Raw genomic sequence first — 17,889 nt, 5'->3', positions numbered from 1 at the left:
TGATTAGGGGACTGGGGGCTAAAACACATGAACAATGGTTGCAGGAATTGGATATGTCTAGTTTAATGTAAAGAAGAATTGGGGATGACATGATAGTAGCAGTGTTCCAATATCTAGGGAGCTGCCATATGGAAGGGGGGGGGGTGTTTATACTGTACAATCGAGGTGGTCCAGAGAGATTTTACCTTCTCTTCACAAGCCACCATGCAAAATAACAGGCTATTGATACAATTTATTTGTATTTATTGATATTTTTTCCAGAGAATAAAAGACATTGAAAGAAGAGAAAATCAGAAAAGTACAAGAAATGAAAAAGAAAAAAAAATAAAGTTAAAAGAATGCATATGGGACTGCCAACCATTTTTTTAAACAGATAATTACAATTTTACTTTCTTCCCTGTTAGATATTATACAGACTCCTTCAGCCCCTCATTTAATCCATATCTTTCTTAATCTTCACATCCATAAATCATCGTGTCTTTCCCTTCTTCCTTCAGCAAAAAGTCCATATAAGGTTTCCAGTCTTTCAAAAAGAGCTTTAATTGTTTTTTTTTCTCTGACCAAACTTTTGCAATTTTGCAAATTCAAACACTCCTTCTTAAATGTGGTATCCTGAATTGGAGATAATGAAGGAGGTGGATTCCAAGCAACAGAGCGTAAAGCAAAAATATTACATCCTGTGATTTAGAAATGGATGCAGTCTGAAATTGATTTCTCCTGTTTTGCAACTATACCTTGCCAATTCTTCAGCAAAATTTATTTTTTATTTGAAAAATGTCATTGTATCATTTTCAGCTCTTTTCACTAATTTATCAGATTGTTCTGAATGGTGGTGGTGCAGCAGCTAGAATGCAGTATTGCAGGCTAATTCTGCCGACTGCCCCCAGTTCAATTCTCAATTGGCTCAAGGTTGACTCAGCCTTCCATCTTTCCCAGGTCGGTAAAATGAGGTGCTAGATTGTTGGGGGCAATATGCTGACTCTGTAAACTGCTTAGAGAGGGCTGTAAAGCACTGTGAAGCGGTATGTAAGTCTAAGTGCTATTGCTATTGCTATTTTTGCCTTCATAGAAAGTAACTGACTTTCAGGGTTTCCTGAAGGCTAAAAAACCTGGATGTAGTAAATATAGATTCTTCCTGGAAAACCAAATCCATTTCTTCTTCTTGTTTGTTGCTTGTAGTTCTGTTCCAGCATCCTAGAAAACTGATGGAGAGGTGAATATAAAGGTCAAGAGTTAGTTTCCACTTAATTCTTAGGGAATGATTGCTGGCTCTTGCTGCCTGCCAAGTACAGGCCATAAACCTGTCCGCCAACATCCTTTCGTCTTGATTTACCTGTTCTTGAAAAGTTGCACACTTTAAATTCCCAGCCAAGACTTGTTCTTGTCATGTATTTCCAGTTGCTCTGCCTAACGTGTCAATGAGATGAGTGGCAGAACTAAAATTCATCAAACAGTGTTTGCTTAAGCTGACATTAGGGGACCCTCTTCAACTCTTTCTTGATCACCATTAGCAACTTTTCTCTCTCCTCATGACAGTACTCACAAAAATCAACATTTTGGGGGAGCGGGTGTCTACATGAAAGCTTTCTAAGAAAATTAAGACTTAAATTTCAGAGGTTTGCTTTTTCTTAGGCTGCACAAGCCCTGAAAATGAGCCCGAAGCAATGTGTTAAATCTTGCAATAAGCTTCTGTGCAAGGCTGGGGAAAAAAAGTTGCTGCTGCTTAAAGAATCATTCAATTTAATGTGACTCTTAAAGCAGTAGCTCCTTTTTTCCAGGCTTGTATAGAAAAAAAAAGTTTGGTTTTAATGAATAGCAGGTGGGGGTTGCACTCATGTGAGGTCTGAAGCAATCTTTCCTGGTTGTTGTCTAAATGTAAACAGCTGTAATTTCAACAACTTTCAGCAGGGAGACATGCCAATCTTCTTTCTATGTCAGAAAGTTTCTCAGTATTACAATTATTTTCTTAGAAGGTTTCTACTTTGTGGGAACCCCATTTGAGCTAGCTAATCCCAAAGAAAAAGCATTATCTCAAACACTGCAGCTTCCCTGTCCTAATGTTGGGGTGCCCATCAAGCCATTGTGTAGGGTGGGGAGTTCTACCTTACAACTGAGGGCATGTCTTGCCATTCTTTTCATTTATATATTTATTTAATCAATTTCTATAGCCACCATCTCAGCCAAGTGATTTTTTGTACTCCGTAATCCCACAAAAGTGCTTTGAAGACAATCCATGATTGCAGGCTTAGGGTAACTTTTTTTGGCACAAAACATTCAGCTGAAACTATTTATGGCTTAATATTTGTGTTTTATTTAATGAAACACGGACTCTCAAAAGACACATTGTGTGATTTTTTTTTCTGAAGAACATCATATGACCATTAATATAATATTATGCTTTGGAACTTTTGAACATTGTGCTTGGCAGTCCCTGAACTTTTGAATAGGCCATTTGGGAATACCCTGATGGTTTAAAGAGAAGTCTCAGTGTCCTAATTGTTTTATTTATATTCTACCTTTCTGTAGCATGTACGGCCAAGATAGTTTACAATGCAACCTCATCATTTCCCCTACAATATGAAGAAAGGAAGTGTAGCTTCTCAGTCAGCTTTCAATCTGGTGTCTTGATATATAGGGACTACACCTCCAGTCAGCCATATGGACTGGGTGTTCTGGGAGTTGTAGTCCAACCCATCTAAAGGACAGCAAGTTGGGAAAGGCACTTTATAATGCATAGGCCTGTTGGAATAAATTAGAGATTACCTGAGTGGTATTCAGGTAATCATCTATGGAGGTTCTCAGTCACCCAGGTCATGGTTGTCCCAAAGATGCTTTTTCATGAGGCAACTGGCCTTTCTTGTGTTTCTTTGAAGATGTTTCACTTCTCATCCAAGAAGCTTCTTCAGCTTCCATTCCCCACTATCCAGTCAGAGCTGAAGAAGCTTCTTGGATGAGAAGCAAAACGTCTTCAAAGAAAAACAAGAAAGTCCAGTTGCCTTGTGAAAAAGCATCTTTGGGATATTCAGATAATCCTTGACCACAACCAAGCGCAAAATTTCCTTTGCTAAGCAAGGAAGTTGTTAAGTGAGTTTTATCCCATTTTACAACCTTTTTTTGCCACGATTGTTAAGCACATCACTGCAATTGTTAAGTGAATCATGTGGTCATTAAATAAATTTGGCTCCCCCGCCCATTGACTTTGTTAGTTGGAAGCTGGCTGGGAAGATTACAAATGATGATCACATGACCCAGGGGACAGTGCAACTGTCATAAATACATGCCAGTTGCCAAGCATCCAAATTTTGAACATGTGACCACGGGGATGATACAACGGTCATAAGTGTAAAATAAGTCACTTTTTTCAGCGCTGTTATAGCTTCAAAAAGTCACTAAATGAATGGCTGTAAGTGGAAGACTACCTTTATGCATTTAAAAAGATGGTTTTCCCTTGTGTTGAACTGTTGCTGTGGGAAGTCAAAACAAGCTTCTTCTTTTTTTTTGCAACCCAGGGCATTTTACATTCTTCTTCTGCCCCTTGGCTCATGGCTCACATTCAAGATGAGGCCTCAGCCCTGAATAGTCTCTGTATAATCATCTTCAGACATTCATTGTCTGATTGTGCAGCCTTAAGGATCCCGGACTCCTACGCCCAGTTGTACATGCTGCCTCTTTTGTTTCCTTTGTGTGGATTGCCGGGGTGTCTCTCTCTGTTTGATTTGGCATTCCACAGAGGCTCACTTGGAATTAACGGCCTCTTAACAAAGTGCCTTGATAGTTGCCAGCAAATACTCTCAAAGAGGAGAAGATTATTTATCATTCATATGATTCTCCCTCCTCTCTTTCCTGGACATGCTCCTCTCCTGCTGTCCTTGCCTCTCCCCCTTCCTTCCCTCCTTTAAGTCACAAAAAATGAAGTAATATCAGATTTAGATCTTGGAATAACTCAAAAAAAGGAGTGGTCTCCCCTGGCATCTGGTAACAACTTCCAGATGAGTAGCAGCACTATTATTTTACTATTGATATAAGGACGTTTCTGTCCTTATATGTGTTGGTATAAACTGTTTTATGGTCTTAAAGATGCTAGCAGACTTTACTAGTTTTTTTCAAATTGTAAAGTAGTTTTTAGTGTAAACAGATTCAATATATTTAAAAAACCAGTTGTGATGAGTAGTGTTGCCCATGAAGAGTTGCCTGTAATTTTTTTAGGAATAGAGGAAAGTAAAATAAAGCAAGGCATATAAGGCCTTTGACAGATTTATTGAACTTTAATCTCACCAGCTTCTCCTGTGTTTAGCTCTGCTGTCATTGAGACTTGTTTAAAAAATAAGATTAGCAGGGGTTTTTTTGGTGTGAGTCTCAGCTACTGAACAACAGACTAACAGAGTTGGAAGGCCATTGGAGGTCTTCTAGTTCAATCCCATGTTCAACCAGGAGACCCTATACCAGTGGGTTCTCAACCTGTGGTCCATAGACTCTTGGGAGGCTGTGATGTTGTCACAGGGGGTCCACAAAGGCTTAAAGAAATGTTATGATTTAAATCTTAAGTCTTGAGGGTCCGTGGCCATGGTCTGTGCCACAAAAGGTATTTAAAGGGGGTCCCTGGTGAAGAAAAGGTTGAAAACCACTACCCTATGTCAATTCAGACAAATGGCTGTCCAGTCTCTTCTTAAAAGCCTCCAGTAATGGAGGACCGTACTATAAAATAGCTCCTGTGAGTAGAAATCAAAGAGAGGGGTTACCTATGATGAAAATAAATCAAAATGTAGTTTAGCATGTTACATGAATGTTACTCATGGCTTAAGGCATAGAGTTTATGAAACCATTTACAAATCATGGACAGGCACGGCATGGCTTAGTGTACTATGTTGGAAAAAATCACAATCAACTGGGCAATGGATATTTTTATCATTGGAGTGGATGATGAGCAGTAAGAGAAACCGGCACAGGATGCAATGTAGACCACTTTCTTATATTCTTAAAGGCAGTTTCAGGCAGTTCATCTGATCTAGCTGTACTTGGCCCTGAAAGGTCCTTTTCCACAATTCGATGTTGGTGGCCAGGTGACCACAGAGACTGTCTGTGCTCAGCCAGTCATGAAATGTAAGAACAATAGGATGTTAAAAGAAGTAGAATGGCATGACACTGTCAGTTTCAATCTGCCCTGGCTTTAGAGTTTTCAATTGTTTTTTTAAAATCTGTAGATAATAAAAAAGGGCTTTGATGGGCAGAAGTGACCAACAACAAATATGTTTACCAAAAAACCCAAAAGTATTAATTAGACTTATAGTGATGTAAGATGGTTCTTTGTTATGCCTGCTGAGAAATCTGAAGTGCATGGATGACAATGCAAAGCTGTAATGAACATTGAGACAGTGAGTTCTAGTCCCATCATAAGTAACCTTGGACTGGTCACTTTCACTCAGCCCTAAGAAAGAGGTAATGGCAAAAGAAAAAGTTTGTTAGAAATTGCAAGGATCTCTTTTCCCACAGTGTAACAGTTAAAGGGTGGAGGCTCCACATTCCTGATTAAAATACCCCTGCAGGAAATCATTTGGAATGTTACCTATTTTTCTCTAACAGTAGTACAATTGCTTTGGCTCCCTGCAACAAAGCCAGTTGTCTATTTTGTCCCCACATCTACACCAACAGCACAAGCATAGGCCCTAACAATTAATCAAGAGTGAAGCCACCTAGAACTAAGGAGAAATTTCCTGACAGTTAGAACAATTAACCAGTGGAACAACCTGCCTCCAGAAGCTGTGAATGCTCCAACACTGGAAGTTTTTAAGAAGAGTTCATTTGTCTGAAATGGTATAGGGTTTCCTGACAGAGCAGGGGGTTGGACTAGAAGACCTCCAAGGTCACCTGCCAGCAATGTCTCTCTGAATTCTGTGTAGGACAAAAGGAATAAACTTTGTGCAAAGCAATTAATGCATACAATGATCAAAAGTTTGACCAGAACTTAAAGCTCAGACAAAATGATATCAGAGCTTTTTAACCTGTTACAGTATTCTGCTGCAGACCTGAGAGTGAGTGTTTTAGAAAAGTAGGAGTTTATTAACAACACTATTAAGTGAGAAATTGCTAGGTGACTTCAGTAGCAGCTTTCAGACAAATTCAGATGATCCTAACAAACGCAATGGATTTTTAATACATTAATAGTAAGGTATTCATAATCTGTCTTAGCTGTATATGCATAATCAGTCTTTTCCCCCCACCTTATCCCAATTTAAATCCCACCTCAGTTTAACCACACTACAGGTAGTCCTCACCTTATGACCGGTCTCTTAGCAACAATTCAAAGTTATGACAGACTTATCCTGGGGCTACTTACAACCCGGATTTAAAGTTCCACCCTCTCATTGTCCTGTGACTGAATTTTGGCTGCATTTGTAACTGTTTGCAGCATCCCGCAGTCACATGATAGCATTTTACAATAGTTTTGGCCAAAACCAGCATTTCTAGTTTTTGGCCAAACTGCACCCATAATGAACTATTGCTTTGTTTAATGTGATGATTCACTTAATAAACATCACAAAAAGGACTGTAAAATCAGATTGGTCATGTGACCAACCCATTTTGTTTATATATACTGCCTGCTTCACTGTCCAATTTTTCTGTTTTATGATTCTCACAACTTATGACTGAGATGGGCAGGGTCCATTATGGTCGCATGCCAAGGACTACCTATACAGTATGTATCTGTTGAAATGAACTGTAGCTCATGAAAGTGAATACCTTTTAATGTAATTTGTTGGAAAAGATGTCACTAGACTTCTTCTGATGTTTTGCTCTCATAAACTAACATGATCAACCTCCAGCGAAGCAAGCCCGTGGTACCTTGGCTGCCTCCAATTGGTGAAAGGTTACAGAGAGATTTTAGCCACTCTGAGGTGGGTCTGATTGTGTGACTATTCTGTATGGACAAATGCTTTCCAATTCAACAACCTCTACTTATGTTGTACAGTTTTTCCAGGAATGTTCTAGTGATATTCTTGGTCTCATTCATCCCCCTTATCTGTTATCTTCACCTTATTGTATTTCCCACACTGTTACAAGCAGACTCATTTTTTTTTAGTTCATCACCTGTTTGCACCACATGCCCAAATGTATGTAAGTTTACTGATCACTGCCTCAAGAGTAGTCAGTCTTTATTTGTTCAAGGACTGACCAGCCGTTCATGATATTCTTAGAAACCATTTCCAAATACATGATTCACAACTATTTATTTTCATTCTTTTGTTCTTCTCAGTGTCTTGCTTTCACAGCCATAAATTTCCACTAAGAAAGTCTTCCTTTAACTATTCCTATCTTTGTTGGTAGTCTGATCCTTGATGATCTTATTTATTTATTTACTTTATATATAAAATGTCCATCTCACTCACCAAGAGGCTCTAAGGTTTAGACTCTTATTTAAGTTTATCATTTCCTACCTCCTTGGGATTAATCTTTTGATGTACCTAGCATACCATCTATTTTTATTCCATTCTTGAACACAATAAATTCATCATATGTGCACAGATTGGCATTACCTTTCATTTTCCATTTTTACTTTTCTAATGAGCTCTTTTGAGCCTGATATATTTTCATCTGTCAAAGTATTGTCTTTTCCATATCTGAGATTTGTAACTTTTAGTCTCCAATTTTGATTTTCTCAGCTATTTCTTCAGATACTGCAACTTGCACTGTGTTTCCTGTGCAAGTTAAACAGATATAAGGTCAATGCATTTTTGACCTTTCTTATTCTGAATGGTTCTATTCCTCCAAACTGTTCTGTACCAGCCTGCTACCGGCCATGCAGAAAAGGCAGGGACAACCCCTTTTACAAGAAGGCAAGAGGCTGGAACTAAGCCTACCAAATTTATGGATACAAAAGCAAACAAGACACGAACCATGAAACAGGAGCTATTCAAGCGGTTGCCTTCAGCAAACCCGCCCTCCCACACATTCCCCTTTTATACAGTTCAGGGCGTGGCTTCTCTCTGCCTCCTTCCGAGGTGCCCCATTGCCTTCCTCTGTTTACTCCTGATTGACTGCCTCCTGCGTCGGGCGTCCTTGAACAGGGCCAGCTGTGGGTCATCTTCATCCACGCTGTCAGGCTCACACAGCTAGTGCTCCTTATTCGATTCAAGAAAGTGCAGGCAAATTGGTATTTATATTTCCAGTTCTTTGTCTGTCTTATGCAGGCAAATTGGTATTTATATTTCCAGTTCTTTGTCTGTCTTACAGTGTGCTTTTTATATCCAATAGCTCAGATTCTATTCTATTTTCTACTTTATTTGATCATCATTCAACCAAATTGCTTCTAAATTAACCAAGAAAGTGACCAGGTGGGAGGGGCCTGGCTGAGAGCTCTCATCAGCAAGCTCTCCAACCCCCTCAGCAAGTTCTTCAACACCCTCCTCCACTGAGTCGTCTGACCCAACTGCCGAACCCACAGGCTGACCCTGAATCACAACACAAACTTAATTCTTAATGGTAGCTTCTGTTTCATTGAGAAATCTTCCTTGGTAGAATAATCAGATATTTTGGTATGCTTAGGATAGATTGGGAGGCCCAAAAAGGTGACAGTGCAAATCTGTGACAAGCAAAAAACAAGTCCCAAGGAGATTTGACCATTACTAATACATGAATGTTGTTTCTTGAAGCAGTAAAACAAAGACGTTAAAAATGATGTCGTGAGTTATTTCAGCTTGTTGGGTTTCTATACATGCCCTTGTTTATTGGGTCATTGATTTCAGTGGAGAAAAAAAACAATGGAGAAAAATATATGGCATACCAAGAGAAGATACTGTAGGTGTGTCGAATAAAGACACAGGAGACACCACAAGAGCCCTGGTGGTGCAGTAGTTAGTATGCAATATTGCAGGCAAACTCTGCTCACTGCCAGGAGTTTGATCCTGATTGGCTCAAGGTTGACTCAGCCTTCCATCTTTCCGAGGTCGATAAAATGAGGACCCAGATTGTTGAGGGCAATATGCTGACTCTGTAAACTGCTTAAAGAGGGCTATAAAGCATTATGAAGGTATATATAAATCTAGGTGCTATTGCTGTTCTCCATCCAGGTCTCTCAAAAACTCTCCAGATAGCACTTACAGCAAAGACTATACAATGAACTGAGGCATACTGTGGCAAAGACTATGGGCTGCTCTAAACAACATTACATCCAACATTTACTGGAATCTTTCACTCTCATTTATCAGGATAAATAGGTTAAGGTGCAAACAAATAACAAGAAAAAAAGAATGGATGTATTTTGTATTTTTAATTTGCAAATGCATGTTGCATATATGTAAATGCATTTTGTATTTTTAATCCAATATATTTAGAGGGTGTCAGGCTGCAAAAAGATAATAGAGCCTGATTTTAATATATGCAGTGTTATCTGTTTTTGGAATTCTGGTCATTGACCATGATCTAGTTTTGTTTTGGCTAATAGAGGACTCCTTTGCCCTTTTGGTGGTATTGCCTATCATCTAAAGAACATTTTGTGCATCTACCTATAGCAGAAGGGCAAGGTCATTTCCCTTCCTGAATCTTAATGGTTTTTCTTCTCTTCTAGGCCTCTAGTCCCGGCTTTAGCAGGGAAAGTGTGATCAACATCAACCATTATGCTACCAAGAAAAGTGTGGCGGAGAGCATGCTGGACGTGGCCCTCTTTATGGCTAATGCTACACAGCTGAAGGCAGTCCTGGAACAGGGACCTTCATTTTACTATTATGTGGCTCTGATAGTTCTCATCAGTGTGTCCCTCTTCTTCCAGATGACCATTGGGATTCTCCTTATTGTGATGGGTAAGGTTGTTTTTATTGCAGGCATTTAGTTTCATGGGCAGATATAAGGAGAGCTTTCCTGTTCTTTGTTTCAAACTGTGGTTGAATTGTTTGAGTCATTTATATCATTTACAAGAGTAGCTACCGCATGTGAACAGTCCCAAAATGCAAATGCCAAAACTAGCCGCCAGAATTACTCAAGACCAGCCTTTTCCAATGTGGTGGCCTTCAGAAATGCTAGTATTGCTTACTGGCTACGGCAGGGGTAGGCAACCTCGGATCTTTTATGACTCATGGACTTCAACTCCCAGAATTCCTGAGTCAGTTGCCTACCCCTGGGCTAGGGCAAGCATGTCAAACATGCTGCCTGCGGGCTAGATGTGGCCTGCGCAGGCCATGCCCACCTTGGCCCTGTAAAGGCAAAAAAGTCCTGATACATCACAATATGGCCTACAGTGCAATTGGGTTTGACACCCCTGGGCTAGGGATTTGTGACTGCAGTTTCCATGTGGTCAACAGCCAGACTGCTGCAAGTTCACTTCCAACTTCTTTGGTGCATACAAATTGTGGAAAGAACTAATGGTTGAGAAAACTGATTGGCAAATGATTTCTCTTACCTACAGCTCACTTTGTCATCTGTTTTATTTATATATTAGCCTTTATTTAACTAGTCAGAAAAAACATAGCAAAAAAAGAGAGAAAGATGGGAGATAGGAGCAAAACTATAACAGCAAATATTATATCTGTAAGGGGTTCTCCTATATGTATATAAGAACATTTTAATATCGGTTTCAGTGAAGGACATTCTATTTCATTGTAACCATCCAAATATAATCTACATCTATAAGCAATGTGTTCATAAACTGCAAGTAACTTCAACTTTTCAGTTCACTGAGTGATATCATCCTTATAGCAATAAGGCAGGCCATGAGGAATTAATTTTTGTTGTCCAGCCATCAATTTTGCGTAATGGGAGATCATTCAAAAGAATATAAAAGTCCAAATATAAAACAAAGAAAAGAAAAAATAATATATATAATTATTTATTCCTAGATTATAATAATTTTAGGGCATTGAAAATATGTTTTAATGAAACTTACTTTAGTATTGGTATATTAGTACGAATAGTAGTTAGCTAAATAAGCTGTAATCTAAGAACTACTAAAATTTTTGATACTGATATTAAGATAGTTTCCTCCTGTTTAAACAAAATGGGGATCTCCAATTTCTTGTTTTATTCCATTTTTAAAATTTGCACAATTTAAGATCCAACAGATATGTCAATAATGAGCTTGCTGCCTCCCCAGGACTGTTGAACTACAGTTTCTATCAGTCCTTGTCTCTACTAGCTGGAGTTGATGAGAAGCGAAGCCTTAAACAATGCTAAGCTTTTCCATTGAAGCAGATAGCTTGGAAGCCTACAATTAACCAGGTCACCGTGAGCAATCAAATTTTCATCACGGTGCTCTTGTTGGGAAGACTTTGATACTTGCTGTCAGCAGCAATGAAATTACGGATGTGTTTGTTGCATGTTGCAACTGAAACTGCCTACACACCATCCTGCACTGACCCCATTTCTTAAATAAATGTACCACCCTGGTGGTTCTTTCTCTCCCTTTGTAATCGCCCTAGTATATTTCTCTGTATCTCTGTGGTTATATATAGAGGGCGCAGTGTCCGCAACTGTCTGGGATGGTCCTCCATGCTCCCTCCCCTTGCTTCCCCTCCCCCCGCCACCGCCCTCGTGCCCTTGCATGATAAAAGCAGCCTGTCTTTCTCTCCTTATGTATTTGGCATTGAAAGGCATGACAGGGTCATGAACTTGAGCTCCATACAGCTGCAGTCCTGCTGTATCAATAGAAACTCTCTTCTATATATAGGGGATGATTGTTAGCATTCCCAACATGCATGGATCCTGCTCCCCTTGGCTTTCAGCTTCTTAAAAACTCTGACCACCGGGGGTCCAAAAAGTGACTCATTTTTTTTCTCAATGGTTCACTGTCATCTAATCCGTTCTTAAAAAGCAATTAGGGCCCTTTTGGATGGACAGTTGCATTTGGTTTTCAATTAAACAAACTTTGTTGAAAATTGCAGCTAGGCTAGATCACCAAGCACCAAGACACTTTTGCTATTAGATACACATGTCATTTGCTTGACAGCAAATCCTGCTCTTCAGGGGGGAAGTAATCAGGAAGGGCCACATGTTTCCTGTGACCTGTTCTCCATATGCACATTTTATTTTAAGAGTCGTGTAAACTTATATTACATCAAGGAAATGTATTGTTTTGCATTCTCCTCTTTGCTAGGCAGTGAGAAATTCAAGGAGGAGAGATAACTGGAGATGTAATTTGCTTCTGAAATATTTGATCCAGCTATAAATATACCAGTAAAGACACGCAACTGTACCTGATCAAAACCCTGTTTCTCAGCTTTTACATATATATTTTTTAATTCCATTTATATCCCGCCCTTCTCCGAAGACTCAGGGCGGCTTACAAGCTTAGCAGTACATATCACTGTTTTGTAGAGGGGTGGGGGGGAGGAATCACATATAGGATTGGGAATGACATCTTTTTGGAGAAAAATAAAATAAGATCACCTTAATACTCAAGAAATCATAAAATAATCCAATGCATTTTTGTGATTTTTTTAAAAAAATGTTTTTTGAGTCTTAGTAAAAGGCTCCTGTAATTGAAGGGAGGGAGGGGGGTCACGAAAACAGAGTACCTCTGTCTGAAATTTTGACCAGATTGGATTTAATGCTTATAGCTCGACTGAATCTGAACGATGTGGCAAAACAGCAGCGTCTGGACTTGCTCAACAATATTACCACAGTCCTAGTTTTCATCACAGTCATTATCAACATCTTCATTACAGCCTTTGGGGTGCAGAAGACAGGACTGTATCCAAACTCTTATGGACGGAGGTTCTACTGACTCTTGAAAGGGTAAGAAGGTGATGGAATCCTATCTAACTCTTCATCTGAGTAAGTTGATATTTCTTGGTGCCCTGTTTCTCTCCCCCGCCCCCCATTCTTTTAGCTTTCAGCTGTCTGGTTAGCTAGTTAGCTAGAAAAATTAACTTGGCTATGTATTACCAATATCCATTGGGAGAATGGATGGAGAAATTTTTAAAATGGATAGAAAAGTAGAAGGTGGTATGTAGGCTTCTGAGGGGAAAGGATGCCAAAAGAAGTGAAAAGGGCTGTGTATTTGAGATCAGGGGGTTACATAAAAGCAGTGTGTATGCTAAAAGAACATAAGGGCTCAAAAATAAATGAGGACTGAATGAATCGAGATAGAATATAAAAGCATCCCAACGAAGCCCATTAAGATAGTTTGGCCATATGGAGAGAAAGAATATGGACTGACTTGGGGGAAAAAATGCTTAAAGGAAGAGTGAATGAAATGAGAGGAGGAAGAAGAGGAAGATTGAGAAAATTGTGGTTGGAGGGAGCTAATGAAATCCACAGGTGAGAGAATTTAAGAATTGAAACAACAAAAAAGATGTATGAATCAGAATACTGATGTAATTGAAGCAAGGGCATTTTATAAAGATACAGTGAAAAATGGTGGTGTAAAATAGATTTAGTCATTTTTTTCCTTTTTTCTTACCTCATATCTAATTTCTAATACTTTGCTCTGCTTTGCATGATTTTCATTGATTGATTACGTGCTAGCAAATCAGTCTCAACTCTCAAGGACTATATAGCTCAAGGGTGAGCAACTATGGCAACTTTACAACCTGTGGACTTCAACTCTCAGAATCCCATGCTGGCTCAGGAATTCTGGGAGTTGAAGTCCATAGGTCATAAAGCTGCTAAAAGTTGCCCACCCCTGATGTAGATAGATTTTCTCCAGGAGAATCTTGGATAAAGTTGCCACTTCTAAAATAGAATCTTATGATGTGTGTGTGTGTGTGTGTGTGTGTGTGTGTGTATTAATCATTTAATTTAGTACTGAAAAAAATGCAATGCAAACACTTCTTTTTAAATCAATTTAATACAAATAGCTCTGGGAGACATTTTGGGCAAAGAGGTGGGTAAACATATGTTTATATTTCATGAGTTTATTAAATTTACCTCCTTTAAATTCCATCAGCAGTGTTGGGATGGATAATGTATACAACAGTCCTTAACCTTTGATTTTCCTTGCAGGATGATGTACACTGCAGTTGACTGGGAGATCTTTCTGCAGAACTACAGACCTCAGACCTGAGGGACACCCTTTGATTTTGATCCATTTATAAGCTTCCTTTTTTCTCAACCTGTTTTCTAATCTGTCGTTCCATAACCAGCTCTACACTTGATTCTGGAAAAAGATTTTATATAACTAAAGCAACCTGATCAGAAAAGGCACAATCCTCAACATAAACAGCCCAAATCTCCCAAGGCCCCACTATCCATGTAGACATAGGAAATGTATTGCCGTATTCAGTGGTTGGAATCCAGCCTCAACCAGTATGGCCAATAGTTTGAGATCATAGAAGTTGTATGGTAGCTGGAGGATAATAAGTTCCCCATTCCTGAATTATTGCACATTCTGGGACACGTGCTGGTAATGACACCAGTTGTTCCAAATACAGCAGTTCCAGTATCATAGATTTTGGGGACATTTTCAGCAACTACTATGAATGTTTTTAAGTTCAAGGATGTCATACATCTAGTTTTTGTTTCAGGAAAACTTACCATAGCAATCAGAACATTGGGAAATGAGACATTATGCTAGAGCAGGGCTGGGCGACTATGGCAACTTTATAATCTGTCGACTTCAACTCCCAGACTTTTCTGAGTCAGCCATGCTGTCTCTGGAATTCTGGGAGTGGAAGTCCACAGGTCATAAAGTTGCCATAGTTGCCCACCCTTAGTTTGGAGCAGCAGTGGGGAATGATGGCCCTTTTATGACTTGTGGACTTCAACTCCCAGACTTTTCTGAGTCAGCCATGTTGTCTCAGGAATTCTAGGAGTTAAAAGTCCACAAGTCATAAAATGGCCATAATTTCCCACCTCTGTTTTAGAGTCATAGAGGCTTTCAAACAAACATGAACTCTCCTCCAATTGGGTGTCCCGATTAGTCAAAGTCCCATATCATTTGCAGGGGGCGTAAAGCAGCCCTGCTTTCACATACATACCCATTTCTCAAGTTCAAATGGCTATAGAAAGCATATGAATCTTAATTTTAATTTTGTATTTCGATTAATATTATCAGGTTGTTAAAATACAGATCGGTGCAAGCATTGGCTCTATACAGTATATGATAAATAAGCCACAGTACAAATTTCTGCTAGCTTTAATAATAAGCTTTATAGGCATGTATATTATTTTAAAGCTTTACAGATTAATCTTCTTTTGCAACAAGTGAAAGGCTCTGAAAACTTGTTTTGTATTCTATTTTTACATTATTTGAAAAGGCAGTTGGGTTGTCATAGTTGCAACTGGGACATCCTTTGATATTCCAAATATTAATTGCTTTCTCTTTATGTATTAAAATATATTTTATCCAAAGATGTTCTTTGGTTTCTATGTATTACAGTTGTGTTAAGGAATGAAGTTTTTAGAGCTATGTATGAGTTTAGATTTCAGTGATTGTAGGATAATATAAACCAATGTTTCTCAACCTTAGCATCTTTAACATATGTAGATTTCAACTCCTAGAATTCCCCAACCAGCATGGAGAAAATTAAGTTGATCTCGAAGTGAAGACAGGGTTTATATTTCCTACTCCTTGCAGAGGGTATCCCTACACTGAGGCTATTGGATACTCCGGAACTGTGGTGGAACTCCATGTGCATGAGGTCAAAAGGTGTTATCCCAACCTCACAGCAAGCTAGTTGTTTGAAAGTAAGGAGATGTTTCTTCTCACTAGAGAAGTTTGATTTAGTCCAGTCTTAAAGAACCTTGAGTTATCAGAAGAGGCAAGAGACAGTCTTTAATATGATATGCTTCTTAAGTTTTGTGTTGGCTTTTGAGGGCTTTGAAATGTTTCTGAAAACGATTGCACTGTAAATATCTCCCCCTAGTGCTCCTTATTCGATCCAAGAAAGTGCAGGCAAATTGGTATTTATATTTCTAGTTCTTTGTCTGTCTTACAGTGTGCTTTTTATATCCAATAGCTCAGATTCTATTCTATTTTCTACTTTATTTGATCATCATTCAACCAAATTGCTTCTAAATGAACCAAGAAAGTGAGAGGTTGTACAATGTTCTGAATAAAATATTGGCTGAATTGACTTGCTTAAGAAATTTTGCATATATTTCCAAGGAAATATTTATTGAATTTATACTTCCTCACATATTACTAGAGGATTTTGTACTATTTTGTATGAATATGATATTCTCATATATTGGAATAAAATTACTAGAATTCCCAGGTACTGCATTTATTCACCTCTATTTTGTCTATAAATATCTCTAATATTTATGTAATTTCTTACCTGTTCTTTAAATGTTGTAGGACAGATACAAAAATCATTACGTGATAAATTCATTCCATGACATTATTGCCATTTTTAAGAGTTGAGTCACTTATATGTAGATGGGCAGCTACATAAATTTGTTTAATAGTTAGCCTAGTAAAGCAATATGAGATTTTAAAAGGTAATGTATAGCTTCTATGTATTCAATACTGTATTCCTCATTATTAACTATTAAACAAATTTATATAGCTACCCAACTACATATAAGTGACTTAACTCTTAAAAATGGCAATAGCATCAGGGAATGAATTTATCATGTAATGATTTATGAGTGGATATCTTGAATAATAAAAGTTAATTATCTGCTTAGCTGGAAACTATTTTATCCCAAGAGAATGCATATAAAATATATTTTTGCCCTCGAATCAATCTCATAATTAAAACAGGAAAAAAACATGTTTGTCAAAATGTAAAAGACATGCCTTCCCTTTCGATCTGATATTAAATAGCTACTGTATATAAGTGAGCAATAAGGGACGTGGTGGCTCAGTGGGTTAGGATGCTGAGCTTGTCAATCAGAAGGTCGGCAGTTTGGTGGGTCAAATCCGGAGTGCCACGTGACAGAGTGAGCACCTGTTACTCGTCCCACCTTCTGCCAACCTAGCAGTTCGAAAGCACGTAAAAATGCAAGTAGAAAAACAGGGACCACTATGGTGGGAAGGTAACAGCGCTCCGTGTGCCTTTGGCGTCTAGTCATGCCAGCCACATGACCACGGAGACGTCCTCGGACAAGCGCTGGCTCTTCGGCTTTGAAACGGAGATGAGCACCGGCCCCTAGAGTTGGAAACGACTAGCACGCATGTGCGGGGGAACCTTTACCTTAAAGTGAGCAATGGATCCATAAGAGCTCATGCAGTAGTTTGTCAGTCTCTAAGGAGCCATAACTATATTTATTGATCATGTTGCTAATTTTGTTTTAGTATCCTTCAGACCAATTTTAACAAGTTTTCAAGCAATTGCTAAGAATGGTTTTTAATTTAGAACATGTGCTGAAATACAAGACAGAAATCAAAGAAGCTCCTAATTTTAAAAGTTCTGCTCCAAGCTCATGTTTTCACACTGCTCAATATGTAAAGTACATCTAAAAATGTCAGATCTCTATGGGGCAATACTGTAGCTATTCAAGACCTGACACAACTTGGCTTCCGGTGGCGTCGCGGCGCCGAAGACAGCCTTCCCGGGCTGCCCGCGGCTCAGCTGTTTGTTTTTTCGCCCGTAACAGCGCCGAACAGCTGTTCGGGCGAAATTGAAGCCCCCTCCTCGGGAGAAGAGGAGGGGGTGAGGCCCCAGGTAGGGGTAGAGCTCTCCGAGGCCGCCTGAGCTTGGAGCTTGGGCGGCTGAAGGATTGAACTCCCCCGTAGCCTGGGTTGCTCCCAGCTGGCCGGCGTGTCTGCTCTGAACTTTTTGGAGCAGAGCCAGGCGTCTGCGAACCATCCCTGCCTGAAGAAAGGACTATGATTTAAAGGAGCAGGCAGAGCGGTACAAGAGATAAAGGTGAAGAGGCTTATTTTAATATACTCTCTAATTACTTGAACTTTTTAAACTCTAAGTGAAAGTGCGTCATATTTGAGGATTAAAAGATGGCGGCGAAACCTCCCCCTAAAACTCTTCGGAGTGGTGGATCTTCGCCAGTGCAACAATC

General features: G+C 39.1%; 1 protein-coding gene across 1 annotated transcript in view; it reads left to right on the top strand.

Moving 5' to 3' along the window:
* The window catches only part of NINJ2 (ninjurin 2), a 72,988-nt gene extending 58,954 nt beyond the window's left edge, over nucleotides 1-14,034 (top strand). Inside the window, exons 2-4 of the mRNA XM_083365431.1 lie at nucleotides 9,563-9,794; nucleotides 12,543-12,720; nucleotides 13,930-14,034. Coding sequence (XP_083221557.1) covers nucleotides 9,563-9,794; nucleotides 12,543-12,709 — 399 coding nt within the window. The 3' untranslated portion in view covers nucleotides 12,710-12,720; nucleotides 13,930-14,034. The remainder of the gene's footprint in view (nucleotides 1-9,562; nucleotides 9,795-12,542; nucleotides 12,721-13,929) is intronic.
* The last annotated feature ends 3,855 nt before the right edge of the window (nucleotides 14,035-17,889 follow it).

The sequence above is a fragment of the Vipera ursinii genome (genome assembly GCF_947247035.1).
Source record: "Vipera ursinii genome assembly, chromosome: 6".
NCBI lineage: Eukaryota > Metazoa > Chordata > Lepidosauria > Squamata > Viperidae > Vipera > Vipera ursinii.
The sequence above is the reverse complement of the archived record's forward strand: the minus strand, read 5'-3'. Positions and strand labels throughout refer to the sequence as shown.